The sequence below is a fragment of the Anguilla anguilla genome, chromosome 10 (assembly GCF_013347855.1).
Source record: "Anguilla anguilla isolate fAngAng1 chromosome 10, fAngAng1.pri, whole genome shotgun sequence".
NCBI classification, from domain to species: Eukaryota; Metazoa; Chordata; class Actinopteri; order Anguilliformes; family Anguillidae; genus Anguilla; species Anguilla anguilla.
The window spans coordinates 47254945-47272388 of record NC_049210.1 but is presented as its reverse complement, the minus strand read 5'-3'; the positions used below and the strand labels follow the sequence as shown (position 1 = coordinate 47272388).

The 17444-nt window shown below is 47.7% G+C and overlaps 1 protein-coding gene across 3 annotated transcripts in view; it reads right to left on the bottom strand.

Annotated features, from left to right (window-relative positions):
• Positions 1-12311, bottom strand: part of tnksb (tankyrase, TRF1-interacting ankyrin-related ADP-ribose polymerase b) — a 52497-nt gene extending 40186 nt beyond the window's left edge. For all 3 annotated transcript variants that reach the window (XM_035379899.1, XM_035379900.1, XM_035379901.1), the window contains exons 1-3: positions 11836-12311; positions 5843-6067; positions 324-419 (exon numbers count right to left, since the gene is read on the bottom strand). In XM_035379899.1, coding sequence (XP_035235790.1) covers positions 324-419; positions 5843-6067; positions 11836-12283 — 769 coding nt within the window. In that variant the 5' untranslated portion in view covers positions 12284-12311. The remainder of the gene's footprint in view (positions 1-323; positions 420-5842; positions 6068-11835) is intronic.
• Between the last annotated feature and the right edge of the window lie 5133 nt (positions 12312-17444).

Genomic DNA, 17444 nt, shown 5'->3' with positions numbered 1-17444 from the left:
TGTGTGAGAGATACAGAGAGTGAGAGAGAGGTACAGATACAGAGAGAGTGAGGGAGAGGTACAGATACAGAGAGAGAGAGAGGTACAGATACAGAGAGAGTGAGAGAAAGGTACAGACAGAGTGAGAGAGAGAGGTACAGGTACAGAGAGAGAGAGAGAGAGGTACAGGTACAGAGAGAGAGAGAGAGAGGTACAGGTACAGAGAGAGAGAGAGGTACAGGTACAGACAGAGAGAGAGAGAGGTACAGGTACAGAGAGAGAGAGAGAGAGAGGTACAGGTACAGACACAGAGAGCTGAAGTTGGGGGTGGGGGGGGTACTCACCGGTGAGCACGGCCTTGGCGGACGGGTCGGCCAGGTCCAGGGCAGACTTGCCGTCGGTGTTGCGGATGGTGGGGTCGGCTCCGTGCTGGAGCAGCACTGCGCAGGGGAGACAGAAGCAGTCCTTTAACTCGGGCAGGCACAGGCTGCCCGTCCCGCTCGCGGGCACCGCCAGCGCTCTCCTGGGCATGGCGCGGGCACAAACGGGCATCGCACGGCAGCGTGGCGAGGCGGGGGGGCTGTGCACACCGCAGAGAGGCGGCGAGCTGGGGGGGGGGGGGGGGCCTATGTTACTACGGGAGTCGGACTCCAGGCAGCACGGAGCCGCTGGACTGCAGGTACGAGCCCGTGGAGCGCTGAGTATCCTCTCATTCTGCGTTCCCGTCTCCGCCGCTCCCTCTCGCTCGGCCGCTCCCGCTTCCCCTCCCTCGCTCTCGGAGACGGCGTTCCGGCATTCCGGCTGTTTTAATTTCCCTCCTCAGCCCGAGTCTCAGCGCTCCTACGCCACGCAGCGTTCCCGGACTGAGCTCCAGCGCAAACACACCAAACACGCTGCGCCTCTCTCTCTCTGTTTCTCTCCCTCCCTCTTCTCTCCCTCCCTCTCTCTCCCGCTCGCTCTCCCCCCTCCCTCCCTCACTCACTCACTCTCTCACTCTCTCCCCTCTCCCTCTCTCTCTCCTGCTCTCCCCCTCTCCCGCTTTCCCTATTTTCCTCTCTGAGTCCCTCTACCTCTCTCTCTCCCTCCCTCCCTCCCTGCTTAAAATCCAGCGCTCCAATCCGAGAGTGGAAGAGGGGCTGGAAAGGGCCTGGACTGGCAGAAGCACCCCCTCTCCTCCGGGGGGGGGGGGGGGGGGGAGCTGAGCTGATAAACAACAGGAGATGGAGGTGGAGAAAGAGCAGCAGCAAAAACAAGGCTCTTCCTCAGAAAGAGGGAAAAATGAAAAACAGCTTCACACTGCAGGAGAGCACACGACACGCCTGACTGACGCCCAGCGGGGAGAATCTCGGATTGTAAAAACAAACAAACATAACGAACGCTAATACACGACTTAACGACACAAAAACCTCGCAGGAGAAATGAAATGTGTGGGGGGGGGGAAACAAGCTGGGGATTTAATTAGCAGCCCCCCCTGCACACGGTACTCTCCCGTGGAGGGGGGGGGGGGGCACATGCCATTTTATTTCTGACGGAGGCTAAAGACACCACAGAATAATAACCCCCTTAAAAGGCAGCCGTGTAGCATATTGATTATTGACATCCGTACGGTATTGGATTTTCTGTGTGTACGCTCACACAGGAAAGAGCTTTTCTGTGTAGGAATGCATTCCTCCTGTGGTTTGTGCACAAACTGAATAACCACCCAAAACCCCCAGCATGGCTCGACTCTGAGTGTAACACGGTCTGAATTCTTAATTTCACAATGGACAATTCAGCTAGGCTTTACTTCTATTCTTTATTTTTTTTGGTCTGTTGATTTCTTATAAGGCTGATCACCCATTAAGAACGTTTAATTAAGGAACTGACCCTTTCTAGACTTCATTCTGGTCAGAATCAGGGCAAACTGCCCCTTCTCGTAGGAGTTTTTGATTGAAATAAAACTGTGTTTCTGTCAGAAAGGCTCAGAGTCTGAGCTCAAAATACAAAAGCCCCCGTTTGTCACCATCTGTCACTCTCAGTGAAACGCTCGTACGCATCAGCCCCACAAGCGAGCTACACGGGCGAACCCCAGGAGCGAGCCCCACGAGCAAGCCCCACGAGCGAGCCCCACGAGCGAGCCACAGGAGCGAGCCCCACGAGCGAGCCACATGGACGAGCCACACGGGCGAGCCACACGGGCGAACCCCAGGAGCGAGCCCCACGGGCGAGCCACACGGGCGAGCCCCAATGGCGAGCCCCAGGAGCGAGCCACAGGAGCGAGCCCCACGAGCGAGCCACACGGGCGAGCCCCAGGAGCGAGCCACAGGAGCGAGCCCCACGGGCGAGCCACACGGGCGAACCCCAGGAGCGAGCCACACGAGCGAGCCACAGGGGCGAGCCCCACGAGCGAGCTACAGGAGCTCATCCCTTCCCCACCGGCAGAATGCTAAAACTGTCCTTTCAGTCCAAAATGTCATTACACCCAGATCTGTGCCACAGTAAACCTGACCTGGAGCAAAAATAGAGCCTCTCTCACGACTGCTGTATAAACAGCCCAGCATCAGAGGATGAGACTCACGCAGGGCTGACTCACACGGCCAGCACATCTATAAAGAGACGAGCCACAGGCCAGGATTCAGCCAGCCTGCCCGTCAGCCACAAGCTCCCACCGTCCACAAAGACTGTAATCCACAGCCACGCTTTCACAAAGACTCACAGGGAGCGGGCACACAGCAGGCTGGCACTGGCAGGAGCCGAATCGGCCCACGGCCCCCGAGAGGCTGGCATGAGGTGTGACCGTGGTGGGGGTGGGGGGGGGGAGGGGGGAGAGGAGGGGGGGGACACGTGCACGGCCGTCTCAAGCTGTTCAGCTGCCCGCGATGCCGTTTCTTCAGGGGAAGAGAATAATTAATCAATACTGCAGCCGAAAGAACCTCCTTTCCCTCCTTCCGTGGACGCGATCAGCGAGATCGCAAACAGGAGACGATGAACTGCAGCAGGGCCAGCGGGAGCAGCAGGAGCAGCCAGCAGGCCAATCCCAGGCTGACTAACTTTCAGCTCCTGTCAGATGGCACTTGGTCATGTGGCCACACAGCCTGTCTCTGATCCAGCACTTACGTGTGCAGCAATCTGCTCCTCCTGGAGCTGCAGCTGTCCCCAGCTCACCCCCCAAACCACTGCACCGCCTTCATACTGAGTGTACAGTCTCACGCCGGAACACTTCTGATGTGCTGCTGGGCTCCTAACAGGACCGAGCTCTCCACATTCTCAGCGCTCATCTTTATTTCTTTGGGAGCATTTCTCCCCCCCGCTTCTCTCAGCATCCGAGCTGACAGAAAAATGACTTTCTCCAGAAAGTGCGGGATGGAGTCCGCGGACGCTGGGTCCTAGCAGCACTGCGGTGGCTGTGGGGAGGAACAGGCTGGTGGGGGGGGAGACAGGCCGGTGGGGGGGGGGGCAGGCCGGTTGGGGTTAGGAGGCGGTTGTGATTTGGCTGGGCGGGCGGTGGGGGCCGCTCGGTGCCCGTTCAGCCCTCCCACGCTCCCCTGACTCACACGCGGTCACACGCTCAGCCGCGTCTCAGCGGCGATGAGTACTGACAGACACGTCACCCGCCCCCGCGGCTCGGGAAAACTGCCCTTCTGAGCACACACGCGTCAGGTCAGGTCAGGCCAGGTCAGGCCCACTCCTGCCACCGCCCCTGACCAGGGCCCTGGCCTCACAGCTGGAGCTGCTCCCTGGACCCAGAAAGGTAAAGGTGACTGAAAGCTATTCACACACTTCTCTGCTCCCCGCCCCGTCCTGCACAGGCTCCCCTCCCCGCTCCATCCTGCACAGGCTCCCCTCCCCGCCCCGTCCTGCACAGGCTCCCCTCCCCGCCCCGTCCTGCACAGGCTCCCCTCCCCGCCCCGTCCTGCACAGGCTCCCCTCCCCGCCCCATCCTGCACAGGCTCCCCTCCCCGCCCCATGCTGCACAGGCTCCCCTCCCCGCTCCATCCTGCACAGGCTCCCCTCCCCGCCCCGTCCTGCACAGGCTCCCCTCCCCGCCCCATGCTGCACAGGCTCCCCTCCCCGCTCCATCCTGCACAGGCTCGGGTGGATCCACAGATTGCACTCCACAGCCGCTGACAGCAGAAATTAGTTTTCCAACCGCAGGAGAAAAAAAAGCCATTTGTTTGGGTAAATTAGAATGATAATACACTCTGGAGCAGCAGAAGGTAATAAGCGATTTCTCTACTGTCTGTGAAAGTCAAATAAAGCTTTGAAGAGGAAACTGTTGCGCAGGGTTTCTGTTCTGAATTCTCAGGCGGAGCCCCTGATGTTATTTATAAGATTATGGGATGCCGGACATCATCATATTCAGGCCCCTACGGATCTTAAGCTACAGCCATGCTGGAAGACCCTGAAGGAGGGGGGTCTGTCTCTGGGGGGAGAGGGGGGGGGGGTTATGACTGTACCCACTGCTTTACTGTCACTGTGCGAGTGTAAAACAAATCGCCTATTTTAGGGTCATTAAAGGGAACAGCTACAGTGGGAACACTTACAGTACTGAGATGCATCACCCATTGGTCCATATGAATACCACTCAACAACAAATCTACAGACAACAAACACCACACTACCTTTAATGTAAAAAAAAGAAATAATAATAACTTCCCAAATCGACTGCCACCGATAAGACACACAGCATGCAGTAACACTCATGTCCACAGAGCCCTTCTGGCCATTTCAGCCGATTTTTCTGAAGTACTGCAGAGACTCACACAGCGGCCGTACGCTGCAGGCCTCTGCAGGCCTGGGGAGAGGCCCGGGCCTCTGGGGGAGTAAAACTGGAGCATTCTGAGGGCTGCACATCATCATCATTACCGACCCGTGGGAATACAGCCTGGCAGGGAGGCAGGGAGGCTCAACAGATAGGCCTCCAGGACTATCAAGAGTACATTTGGACTGGAGATTAGGAGGACATTAGGACTGGAGAGTAGGAGGACATTAGGACTGGAGAGCAGGAGGACATTAGGACTGGAGAGTAGGAGGACATTAGGACTGGAGAGTAAGAGGACATTAGGACTGGAGAGTAGGAGAACATTAGGACTGGAGAGTAGGAGGACATTAGGACTGGAGAGCAGGAGGACATTAGGACTGGAGAGTAGGAGGACATTAGGACTGGAGAGTAGGAGAACATTAGGACTGGAGAGTAGGAGGACATTAGGACTGGAGAGCAGGAGGACATTAGGACTGGAGAGCAGGAGGACATTAGGACTGGAGAGTAAGAGGACATTAGGACTGGAGAGTAGGAGAACATTAGGACTGGAGAGTAGGAGGACATTAGGACTGGAGAGTAGGAGGACATTAGGACTGGAGAGCAGGAGGACATTAGGACTGGAGAGTAAGAGGACATTAGGAGGACATTAGGACTGGACAGTAGGAGGACATTAGGACTGGAGAGTAGGACATTAGGACTGGAGAGCAGGACATTAGGACTGGAGAGCAGGAGAACATTAGGACTGGAGAGTAGGAGGACATTAGGACTGGAGAGCAGGAGGACATTAGGACTGGAGAGCAGGAGGACATTAGGACTGGAGAGCAGGAGGACATTAGGACTGGAGAGTAGGAGGACATTAGGACTGGAGAGTAGGAGGACATTAGGACTGGAGAGCAGGAGGACATTAGGACTGGAGAGCAGGAGGACATTAGGACTGGAGAGTAGGAGGACATTAGGACTGGAGAGCAGGAGGACATTAGGACTGGAGAGCAGGAGGACATTAGGACTGGAGAGCAGGAGGACATTAGGACTGGAGAGTAGGAGGACATTAGGACTGGAGAGCAGGAGGACATTAGGACTGGAGAGCAGGAGGACATTAGGACTGGAGAGTAGGAGCCTTACCGATGCAGACGTCGATCTTGCCCTTGATGGCGGCCTCGTGCAGGGGCGTGTAGTTCCAGTTGTCGCGGGCGTTGGGGTCGGCGCCCTGGCAGAGCAGCAGGCTGACCACCTCGGCGTGGCCGAAGGAGCAGGCGTTGTGCAGCGGGATGAGCCCGCCGTCGTCCCGCGCGTGCACGTTAGCGCCCGTCTCCAGCAGGTGCTCCACCACGTCCTTCCTGCCGAACCCTGCCCAGGACACACAAACCCAGCTCAGACCACGAGGAACTCGCCGACACACCAGTGGTTTCACAATTCAATTATTAGTACTGAAAGCATTTCATCAGATAAGGGTGAACGTACGATTTCTGACAGAAAAGTGCGTGATCCATTCACCGTTCATCTAAATTTTCAGGGTAACATATTGAAATGCTACCGCACCATACTCCCAATTTTGAAAGCACACTGCAACATCAGTTTAATATAAAATTAATCTCTAAAATAGACTTGAATTAAGAATGAACACATTTTAATTAAACTGGAACATAGCCTAGTTATTCAAACCACTTAAAGGAACAAACAGGATATTCTTCAAAACAAGCAAATCACAAAGATCTGCCAAAAATTAGCATTGCAGCTGTACTTTGATATATTTTTAATTTTTGTTTTGTTTTTTGGTCTAGTTACAGACTGTTGTCCTCAAATGTTCACAAAAAACAATTACAGCCAGCTGTTACATAAACAACTTAATTAGCACTAGCTACTAATAATTTAGTGGCATGTGTAAAAATATTCCATACCACGCACAAGGACCTCCAGCCTCATGCACCTTGATATATATACAGCCTATATATTTTAATTTATTTATTCCTGATAGACAGCTCCATCTTTGTCTTAATTTTACACCATCAATCTGTGAGTCAGCTCTGAGTCACCACAGCCCACCAGCATCCAGGTGCCGTGTACCTGCCCCCCCCCCTCACTCCACTGGCACAAGGCCACCATCATCTCCGCGATATGATCCACAAGCTTGGCACAAACGCAAAGGATATATTGGGCTTCGTGGCTTCTGTATCAGTGCTGACATGATTTGCGTGTGGATCAAAGAGAGTGAATGTATTACCAACTTCAGTGTAATTCAAACCGGCACCTCTTAACGTTTCTTTTTTTCTCCCAGCTTCATAAAATAAAACTGTGCTTGAATAAATGTGTGCCACACCATTTAAATCACAGTCAATGGTTTCACTCCCATTACTTCTGTTACTGCAGCACACAGAGAGCAAATTCACTGTGAATAGCCTAACATTTACTAGCCGCAACATCCATTATGCAGAGGCTTTATTTTACTTTTACAAGTTTTATTTACAAGGAAGGTCAACTAAGCAGTGAACCCTCCTTAGCAATGATGTCCGGGGCCCACTGGCCCCCCTCACAGTTCACTGTTCCAACAAGAATGACAGAAGAACCCAGTCGAAAACACGAGCCAGGCAGCAGCAGGAGACGAGGACGTGCAGCGCATTGAGCTGCAGTGAGAAAGAGAGGGTTCACTTAATGCATCAGCACAGACCCACCATGACACTCACGCTAAGGAGAGTAAATGGACACAAATCTCTGGAGCTTTGCAGAAATGGAGTGTGGATTTGAGAGCCCCGCAGCTCAGGGCTTCATCGCCTTAAAGGGCAGAAGCACAGGCCGTGTGTTCTGGGCTGTAATTGGCTGGAAATCCCCGCTGAACCCTTACGGGTGATTACAGAACTCTTCCTCCATTTATCACAGCGTGTGGGTCCAGATCCCCAGCCTGTTCTGCAGCAGCCAGGCTGCAGCGTGTGGGTCCAGATCCCCAGCCTGTTCTGCAGCAGCCAGGCTGCAGCGTGTGGGTCCAGATCCCCAGCCTGTTCTGCAGCAGCCAGGCTGCAGCCTGTGGGTACAGATCCCCAGCCTGTTCTGCAGCAGCCAGGCTGCAGCGTGTGGGTCCAGATCCCCAGCCTGTTCTGCAGCAGCCAGGCTGCAGCGTGTGGGTCCAGATCCCCAGCCTGTTCTGCAGCAGCCAGGCTGCAGCGTGTGGGTCCAGATCCCCAGCCTGTTCTGCAGCAGCCAGGCTGCAGCGTGTGGGTCCAGATCCCAGCCTGTTCTGCAGCAGCCAGGCTGCAGCGTGTCAGGATTTTAACAGACAGTCAGACCTGCGCTAGCATCCGCTCCACATTTAGCCTCACGGCTACCTGGCCGTGGCCCTTTTAAAAAATAAATCAGGCGGCCGAAAACTATTCCAGCACTTGAATGCCATCTTGATCTAGAAGGAGGGTCGAACGGTAAGAGTGCAACGGTACACTAATGTCAAAGGGGCTGGTTTTCATACAATCAGGGGGAAAAATAGGAGTTGTCAGGAAAAGAAATTAGAAGTGCAAATGAAAGCGACCAGCAGCAGCACACAATGACTGTATCCAGCGCACTTCTCCCGCACGCACCTGGCTCTCTCCAGACCTCTTTAGACAGGAGGACTGTGGGAGCTGACAGGCGGTGTTTGACAGAGGCGCCCGAGTCAGACGGGCCTGGACTGAGCAATGAGGCAGGAATCCATCAGGCCTGGCGCTGTCAGCCTCCCGACTCGCTGGAGCGCGGCGCTGAGAGGAATACTGATGCCGCCTCTGAACGCCTCCTTTGTGGCGTCGCTCACAGCATCTCCACAGCCGCGGCTCAGAGGCTCAGAGCCAATTAACACTCAGAAGAGTGGAGGGTTTATGGAATGCTCTTTCAGTCAGTGTTCTAGAACTTCCACTGCTTTCAGTTAACCCTCTGTGATTGTGACATCAGCATTAGAATGTTCAGTTAAGAACATTCTAATCACACATCTGTGATCGCACACATTAAAGGGTTTTTTGAGTTTGAAGCGTCTGATACTACGCAAGACAGAGGCCATGGCCGTGTTCTGAACCAAGGACAGGTCACAAGAAGTTTTTTCACAAAAGATTTTTCTAAAGAAATACAAAGGCCCATTCTGTCCTCAAGTAAACCCAAAAAGAAACAACCTTCCCAACTTTCACGACCACCAACTGGTGAGTAAGTTCGCATTATGGCAACATGTAATAGAGAGGTACTGATTTGAGACTGATCAAAATAGCCAGCTAGCTATTCTCTCCCTGTGCCTTATCATTAGCATAAATTATTTAGGCCCTTGATGTCATAGGCAGTAGAACATGCAACCTCACAAGCAGCTTCTTCTACATTTCAAATTTTCAACTCCCTGTTTTCAGACAATACTGCCGCAAGAAGCGAAGCGTTTTTGCATGCAGATTTATTCAAATGAAGTAAAACAGGCCGACACCCTAAAGGTGCTTATGACAAACACTTAAAAGGATCACTTGATACAACAAGCTTTTATTCTCGTGAGACAAACCCATCTTTTTTCTAATGAAAATCTAATGTTTACTTATACACCAGGAAGTTCTAACTGTTTTATTCACACACCAGCAGGAACACATTCATTAGCATATCTCAAATAAAAGCACAATAGAAAAATGATTCATGCTAAATTACGTCTATTTGCATTTGCAATCTTTTTCTAGTTAGCTGATAACATATCCGTACCATTGGACAATACTAAAATAAAATAAAAACATTTTAAGCCCTCTTTTTTTGTGTAATGCTTTACTCTGCCATACTTTTACAAAAAGCACAACTGCAAAAAAAATAAATAAATAAATAAAAGATATTTTTCCTGCTGGTGGGAGAAGAATGAAGAACGAGGAAAAAACGGCATTTTCCCACCAGATAGCAAATTCCTGACTCCTCAGGCCAGCCCTCTGGGGACCACAGCACTAAGACCCACATATCCTCCGTGGAGTCCTGCAGACTGAGAGCCTGTTCGATGGAAAGCAGCCATATGACTGTGCGTTCAGAAACGCAGGCTGCCTTCTGGCTTCTACTGCTGCTCAACTCATTTCAGTGCAAAAAAAAAACCTATATCTTCATTTTCTTCCTATACACGATCACTCAGAGTTCATGAGCTGTGAGTTCCTGAGTTCCTGAGCTTGAGTGGATTATTCACACCTCAATCTCAGTCACTTCTCAATCTCAACCAGTCGTCTGTTAAAGACTCAATGAGAAGTGGCGCTGATTCCCCTCTTATAATGATGCTTTATGCACCAATAAAACTTTCACCGAAACTTCAATCAAAACTGGGAACCGAAATGCGATACTGCAACAGCACTGCAGCTGAGCCCCTTCCTGTCTGCAGCACTTCAGTGCCTGGCATGAGCACCTGCTCATAAACTTCACGCTTCCTGTAGAAAGACAGGTCAATTAAAAAAAAGATTGTCGCCCTAGTTTCCCCAAAATGTTGCACTGGTTAAAACCTACAACCAACATCTCCACAACCACCCCAGCCAACCAAATTAAGCGGCAATCAGATTACAGCAAGCCTATGGCACAAAAGCCAGCCGAGTTTACCATATCCTCCGTCAGAGTTTGAGCGTCTGTAAATCTACACTTAAGGAAATGCAACTGCATATTCCTCTTCAAGCCAGACACTCTTTTTTATCTTAAGGGAAACCCTTTCTGCATTCCTTTGACTGGAAACTGTCATTGTGCAGTAAGACTGAAGACCTGAGCCCCTGGTATAGCTTACCATCCCACAGTAAAACTGGCCATAACTGAGGCTCTAGTCTTTTGAATGTTAAATAATGACTCTGCCCTTTAGTGATGCTGCACGTCAGTATGTTGTACTTTTTAAGACCTTTTAAATCCAATATTTCTAGACTGGCAAAAGCCTAGAACAATAATTATCTCTTAAAGAGATGCATAAAAAGACCGCACAATGCCTGCCATTGTCTACCAGGCACAATTAAAGAAAGAAAACTAGTAATTTCATATGTTAATGTTTAAATGCGTTTTGAAACGCCTTTGTTTTTTGTCAATGAGAGACTAAAAGAGGTTGAATAATCTCTTATAATATCCCACAGCAACATCCTTTCCCTTCGAGTAAACAATGGATATATCTGTCCTTCCAAAAATAAAGAGTAAAGTTAGAAGTGAGTGAAATTTTTCAGTAACCCATCTGAGAAAATGATTTACCAAAGCCTCGAGTTGTTTCTAAACGGTTGTATTCAACATGGTGGAATACGGAATTGAAAATTTAAGCATTGAAAATTCTCCCAGGGTTCAATTTTCATCTGATCAATCAATCAAGTAAAACGCATTTGCTATGGCAATTTTAAAAACTGGTTTATGAACAAGCCCTGAGATTCTGATACATTCCAGTACTTCCTCCAACATCAGTGAATCGTAAAATTAATTGACATTTCAGTCAGTGATCGGTGAAATTAGATGTTCATCCAAGTTAGGCCTAACTGTTCATAATACAGATATGACTATTTTCTTTCTCAAATGTCAGGTGTAAACACAATATCTACATAAATATTTATACAGCTCATTGCATGAGCTATTCTAATTCTGCATCCTAATGTCCAGTCTAAAAACTGGGTGGGCAAAAACTGAGAACTCACAACCATCCGGAAATGACAGTAAATGTGTTTCAATTACGCTTCCCGAGTCAAAACTAAATAAGATAGTTAGCCAAATTAAATGAATTACGAGAACTAGCCTAAACGTCAACTAAAAAGTTAAACCATTTTCGTTAATCCTGTTATACTATTGATACCCGTACAAGGCAGAACTATGATGACCAACAGTTAACTGACGTTAGTTGAACTCGTTTGACTAGTTATGGCTTCTACTTGCACTGATCCATCGTACCATCGTATCAATTTGTAATTACGACAAATTATTTCTAACTGTTAGCTAGTTAAATTAGATCAGCTAATGTCAGCACTGTGTGTATTTACGTCAGTTTGCTAGCTACTTAGCTTAGCCGGTGCGATCTGGCCTTAAAACAACCTCTCGTGTCGAGAAAGCTAGCTGTTGTTAGCTTGCTAACGTTGCTCGCGATACATAAACAGTCTACACCGTCAGCTAGCTAGCAAGATAAAGGCGATTCAAAACGAAAACAACGACGAACTGACCTGCAGCGAAGTGTAGCGGAGTAGATTTGCGCCCAGCCATGTCCTTTGCGTTTACATTCACCGAGTCCACAAGTCTTTTCACCCGCGATACGTCTCCATTGCGACAGGCCTCAAACAGCTCCCGAAAAGCCCCACTGGTTCCGCAGCCGCCGCCCCCCGGACTAGTGTTGCCTGAATCGGGACTCGAGCCTCCGCTGCCGCCCCCGCCGGTGGTTGTTGTACTTGAGCTGGTGCTGCTGCTGCTACTCAGGGCCGGAGCGGGGTGATCGGGGGAGGCCAATGTTATGTCCGAATCCCCGTTCTTATCCTGTTCGGCGCCCACCGGAGCCAAACTCGCTGCGCCCACTGGCGCTGACGGAGAACCGGGAGGAGTCGAAGAGAGAGAAGTGTTCCGAGGAGGGGATGGCAGGCTTTGCTGCTGCTGCGAAGAGCGACGAGACGCCGCCATTTTCACAACATAAGTCCCTCTAGTAACAAAAACAGGTCTCCTGGACTTCCGGGAAATGGACAGTTCCTATTTCCGGTTCAGATTCTCCAATGGTTCAAAACTTGGGCGAGGAACCATTGAGTTCATTGCGAGGGACCCACATACATTAGGACTAGCGCATACTCGTTCTTTCCCAATGGCTTTAGTCGGATTGCTAGGGGGACCAAGGTAATACCTATAAAGGTAGCCAGGTTCAAATTAATAATGTCGATTGCACGGAAATGACTTAAATTATTCTTCACTATTTCACTTTAACACTTAAATAATAGTGGCTTTGAATAATTTCTGTCACCACCAAGGTGTAGAATTATTGCTCATTTTCATCTGCAGACTGAAAAGGCTTCTCTTCAGTTTGCACCTGGCAAGTAGATTATTGGATTTTTCAAATATAAAAGAAAGCCGTCTGCATATAAAGTTATTTTATGGGAAGCATCTAAAATTTGCATTCCGGTACTGTTTTTGTTTTGGCTGATGCAGCAAGGGTTTCTAAAAATATGGCGGATGAGGCTGGAGAGAGTGAAGATCTGTGATTTGTGGCTCGCTGCAGTGTGAAGCATTATGACGAGAGACCATCAGCGGCTGGGGGATGCTGTGAGTCAAACAGGATTTCAGTCCATTGAATAAATGAAAACCAATATCTGAAGCTAAACTTCAACATAGTGAATAAAAAGTTCCAGTTGACACTGTCAAAATGCTTTTGGTGTTGTGATGCAATGACTTATTCAGATTGTAATTTTTTATTTATTTATTTATTTATTTATTTATTTTTTTGGGGGGGGGGGGGCTTATTAGACTGATTGTTTAAATGCAGGTTATTTGTGTGGAGTGTCTGCCTTTGATGATGCTTGTTCTGCCTGGGTGAATTAGATGTGTGATTACCAGTTCCGTTCTGTTGGCTGGTGCATTACTGGTGATGTTATGTCACAGTTGATCAAACCTATGGGGTGGTAATTGTAGCAGAGGGTTGGATCCTCATTGGCTTTAATCAGAATCACAATGAGTGCAGCATTTCAATGTGTTTGAATAGATGAGGATGTCTTTAATTTCAGTGGTCAACAACAGGGCTAATAATTGCCCAAGTGCTAATAGAATGTAGAATGTAATGTAGTGTGTTTTTCTGTTCATCGGATAGTTTGGAGAGGTCAATATTGTCCGTAAATGACCAATAACTGATGGGCTGGGCTTATAATGAATTCTGTAGGAAACAAAGGGAATCTTAGGCAAACTAATGAAAGGCAAATTAACATGTTTTTTTCTACTGGTGAAGGCCTTGTCACCGTCTGTTTTCTGGACTCTTAGATAAGTATAATAAAAAAGAAACTGCAACCTTGGTAAAAAAAATAAAATAAAATAAGCATGCAGCGCTGGTTTAAGAGGCTTATGTTTTGTAGGGACAACATTGAACCCGTGCCTGCAGCAGAAATAACGGGAAGGAGTCTGCTGTAGAAACTTACACAGCAGAATTTTAGTAAAAGCAGCTTAATGCAGTTGAGGTTTCTACTACAATCATCCATCTTCTCAATATGATGGCTGCAGGTGCCATATTTCTGAGGGATCTGACTGTGCAGAATATAGAAACAGGATGGTGAGTAAAATAAAATGTTGTTCCCTTTTTATCTTTCCCTACATGCTGACTTACAAATATCAATCTGCGTGACTCTGGCAATATTCCTGCCTAATGAGATTCTGGAAACCTGTATTAATGATGCTCTTGTCATGCCAAGAGTCGCAGCAGAGTTCGTGATGGATCGCTGAGAGGGATTAATATACTTGGAGGAAAAAAAGGAGGAAAAACGCTGCCATTTGAGAATAAAACTGCATCCACACAAACACAGACACACAGCACGTCTAAGTAAATAAGGACTTACGTGATGGATCGGTTTGGAAAAAGACATTTAAGATTCAGCTCCACCTTCAGCACATTTTCAGGATCAAACCTTACGACCTTAATAAACGCTCCAGAAGATGGAATCGTTCAGTCCTGGCTTTCTGTTATCAGAGCTCAGACTGGTGATCCGTACCTCTCATTTGTTATGTCTCTACACATTAACATGCTGTCTGTAACAAGCAGCCATTACAGGCATTTACTTTGCTATTCGGTTCTGCTTGGAGTAATGAAAAACGGTCCTAAAATGTCCTTGAAAAATCTAGAAAATAAAGGGAGGTCAAAGACGTGATCGCCAGCTTTCATCAACCAGAGAAATATTACATTTGAAAGGCGTCTCTGTCTAATGCTAAGCGTAGTCCACTTTCTTACCAGGGTCTGAGCTTTCCTGTTACAGAATATTATCCGCTTTGTGGATATAATTTATGACCAACCAAAGGGCAATGTTCTCTCTCAGGTTCAGGATGCTGTGGCATTAACATTTACTGTGATTTCATCATGATGCTGAATTTCCTGCCAGATGTAGGTCCCACTCAGCAGAATAAATGGACAGGTAAGTTTCAAGCGGGCAGGTGACTGATTAATTTTAGCGCAAAATGATTCAGAGACCATTACTTAGACAATGACATTTTGAACTTCCGTAGTTTGTGAATATGCCTCCTTTTACATCATTTACAAGTATTTTGCAGTGGGTGCAAGGCAAAACACAACATAGTAGGAGGCCTAGCTTCCATAAATTTGATTGCCCCCCCCCCACCCCCCAGCACACACACCATTATAAACATACTACACACAATTATGCTTGAATTTGTACACTGGAAAGAACACCCAGATGTTCCATATGAACAGATATATAATTGTACTGCAAAATAAAGCTTAAACAGAGTTCTGTTTGAAGACCATAACAAAAAGTGTTAATGTGCACATAAAAATACTTTGATTGAATCCTTATATTTGAGATATGATTTAAAATGAAAAAAAAAAAAACATCTGCCAGCGCAAGTAATTGGTTGAAATGTTAAATGATGGTTGCTGGTTCTTTTAAGAGGGAGTGTTTTCACCACTGTTCAATAATGCACAATAAAATGTGAGTGAGTCACGCATGCCTCTGTTGCCAGGGAAACAACAACAAACCTTTCCCCACTGTGGCGAGAAGTGCCGGGGCAGGACCGTAGAGGAGGACTACAGGACCCCGTAATTACAACAACTGGAGTCTGAATGCAAACTACGCAAATCTCCGGCTTCTCTCCTGGTTCAGTGGGACTCCACAGGTAGATACGATCACCTCCAGAGCAGGGTTCTGCGCTGTTTGTGTTGTTTTTGCCGTCTTGCCCGGCGCTAACATGTAGATTTGAGATGCCGATCTCGTCGGGAGCGGCAGGGCGAGTGGGGGTGGGGGTGGACGCCTCCATAACGTGGAGCCCCGAGGGATGGAAGCAGGACCCCAATCTGCCCCCCAGGAACTGCGACTCCTATCTGGTGAGGTGAGTCAGGGTTACAGTGGTTTGAGGACATATCTAAATGCAGAAAGAAATGAAACCAAAACCTGTGGTTTAGGCAGTTGATTCACAGTGACATATATTTTGAAGGCCACTTTTGGCATTCATGTGAAGTTAAATTTAATCTGAAAATACATCTTGGCCAAAAAAAAAGTACTGCATACCCAATATACTGATAATATTATACTATGTATTTTACTATTATGTGTGTGTGCATGCACGCATGCATGTTGTGTGTGTGTATGTGAATGGGAATGGCCTCAGCCTTAAAGTGGAACTCATAATTTGGTATGTTCTGCAATGCCCTTGGAATAATCGCTTGTGTCAGGAAAGAATCTTTCATATGTTATCTGCAAAAGGGCACTTTGGGTGTGGCTACCCCAGGGTTGCGAAACATGCCACGCGGGCAGGCAGCTCCAGGATGGAGACAAATAGTCAGAATATTGGAACATTTTAATTAAATGCTGTAAGTTTTTAAACCATATTTTTATGGACAAATCAATTCATCATATAGTGAAGTTCCCCTTTAACTGAACACTCTCAATTTATCACTGAAGTGGCACCAATGAGTACAAATTACATCGCCCTTTTATTAAGCTGTATTCATAGTGTGAAAACAATACATTTCTGTTTATGAGTGACAGGTTAGTATTTTATCTGCGTATGAGTGCGGGGGGGGGGGATAAAACAACACAGGTGCATACAGACTAAAGCATCTTCATTATTGAATCTGTTCTTTCTTAAAACTCTGTGTGGTGAAAACCTGTTAATTGTTAAAAAGTAATAAATGATGCAATATAATACATAACTATCTGCAAACACTGCAGCCAGTGGAAATTGGAGCACAAGCTTGTTCACTCAAAGGTGGCTTTACCTCATGTCACAGTTCACTAGTCTAACACCTTCATCACACCAAATTCAGATGTAGAGGAGACAGAGATGTGCTGGATTTCACCTTAAGTGCCGGATGCAAAATTAGCAGGTCTTCTAAAAATACCACCTCTTCTGACATAATGATAACACACAGAAATAGTTCAAACTCAACATTGTATTAACCTCAGACAATAGTAAATATTTTAATCCCATGTCTACAAAATGATGTTTTCTTGTGTTTTTTCAAAAAACATTTTTGTTGTATGAATAGTTTCCTTTAATTTCTGTTTCTACTTTTACAAAAGTAAATTTTCCCTCTGTCCCTAAGGACAGAAAGGTGATCACTCGTAAGTATCAATCAAGGTGATCGCCTCCCTCCTCTTCAGGCTTATGCACAGTAACAGCACCAGGCACCCTTATATTGAGTTGTGTACAACATTTTATGAAATGACAACTGCAAATTGCACATGTTGCAGATACTTAGAAACGCACCCGGAGGCGAGGAGAAGAGGCAACACTGACACTTCAGCGGTAAGTGAAACCAGCGCCGCTGCAGCATTCCGGTCTCAGAGAGGAAGTCAAAACAGCAGGAAGCTAACCGCTAATCCTGAGACACTGCGAAAGGTTCCCTCGCCATCTCCAGGGACGCGAGCAGGAATGAGCGAGATGAGGAATGTCTTTTTCTATATTTACTACGTCTGATATTCCGTTATGTTCCTGGTCTCGCAAAACCTCTAATTGTTATTTCCAGCAGGACAACATCTCAGAGGATGTATAATCAATATTAATATGCAGATGGCAAATAAATGCAAGCTCAATTCTGCAGAGAAAGTGCACTTTGATTATGGGGCTTGGCTTTGCCTCT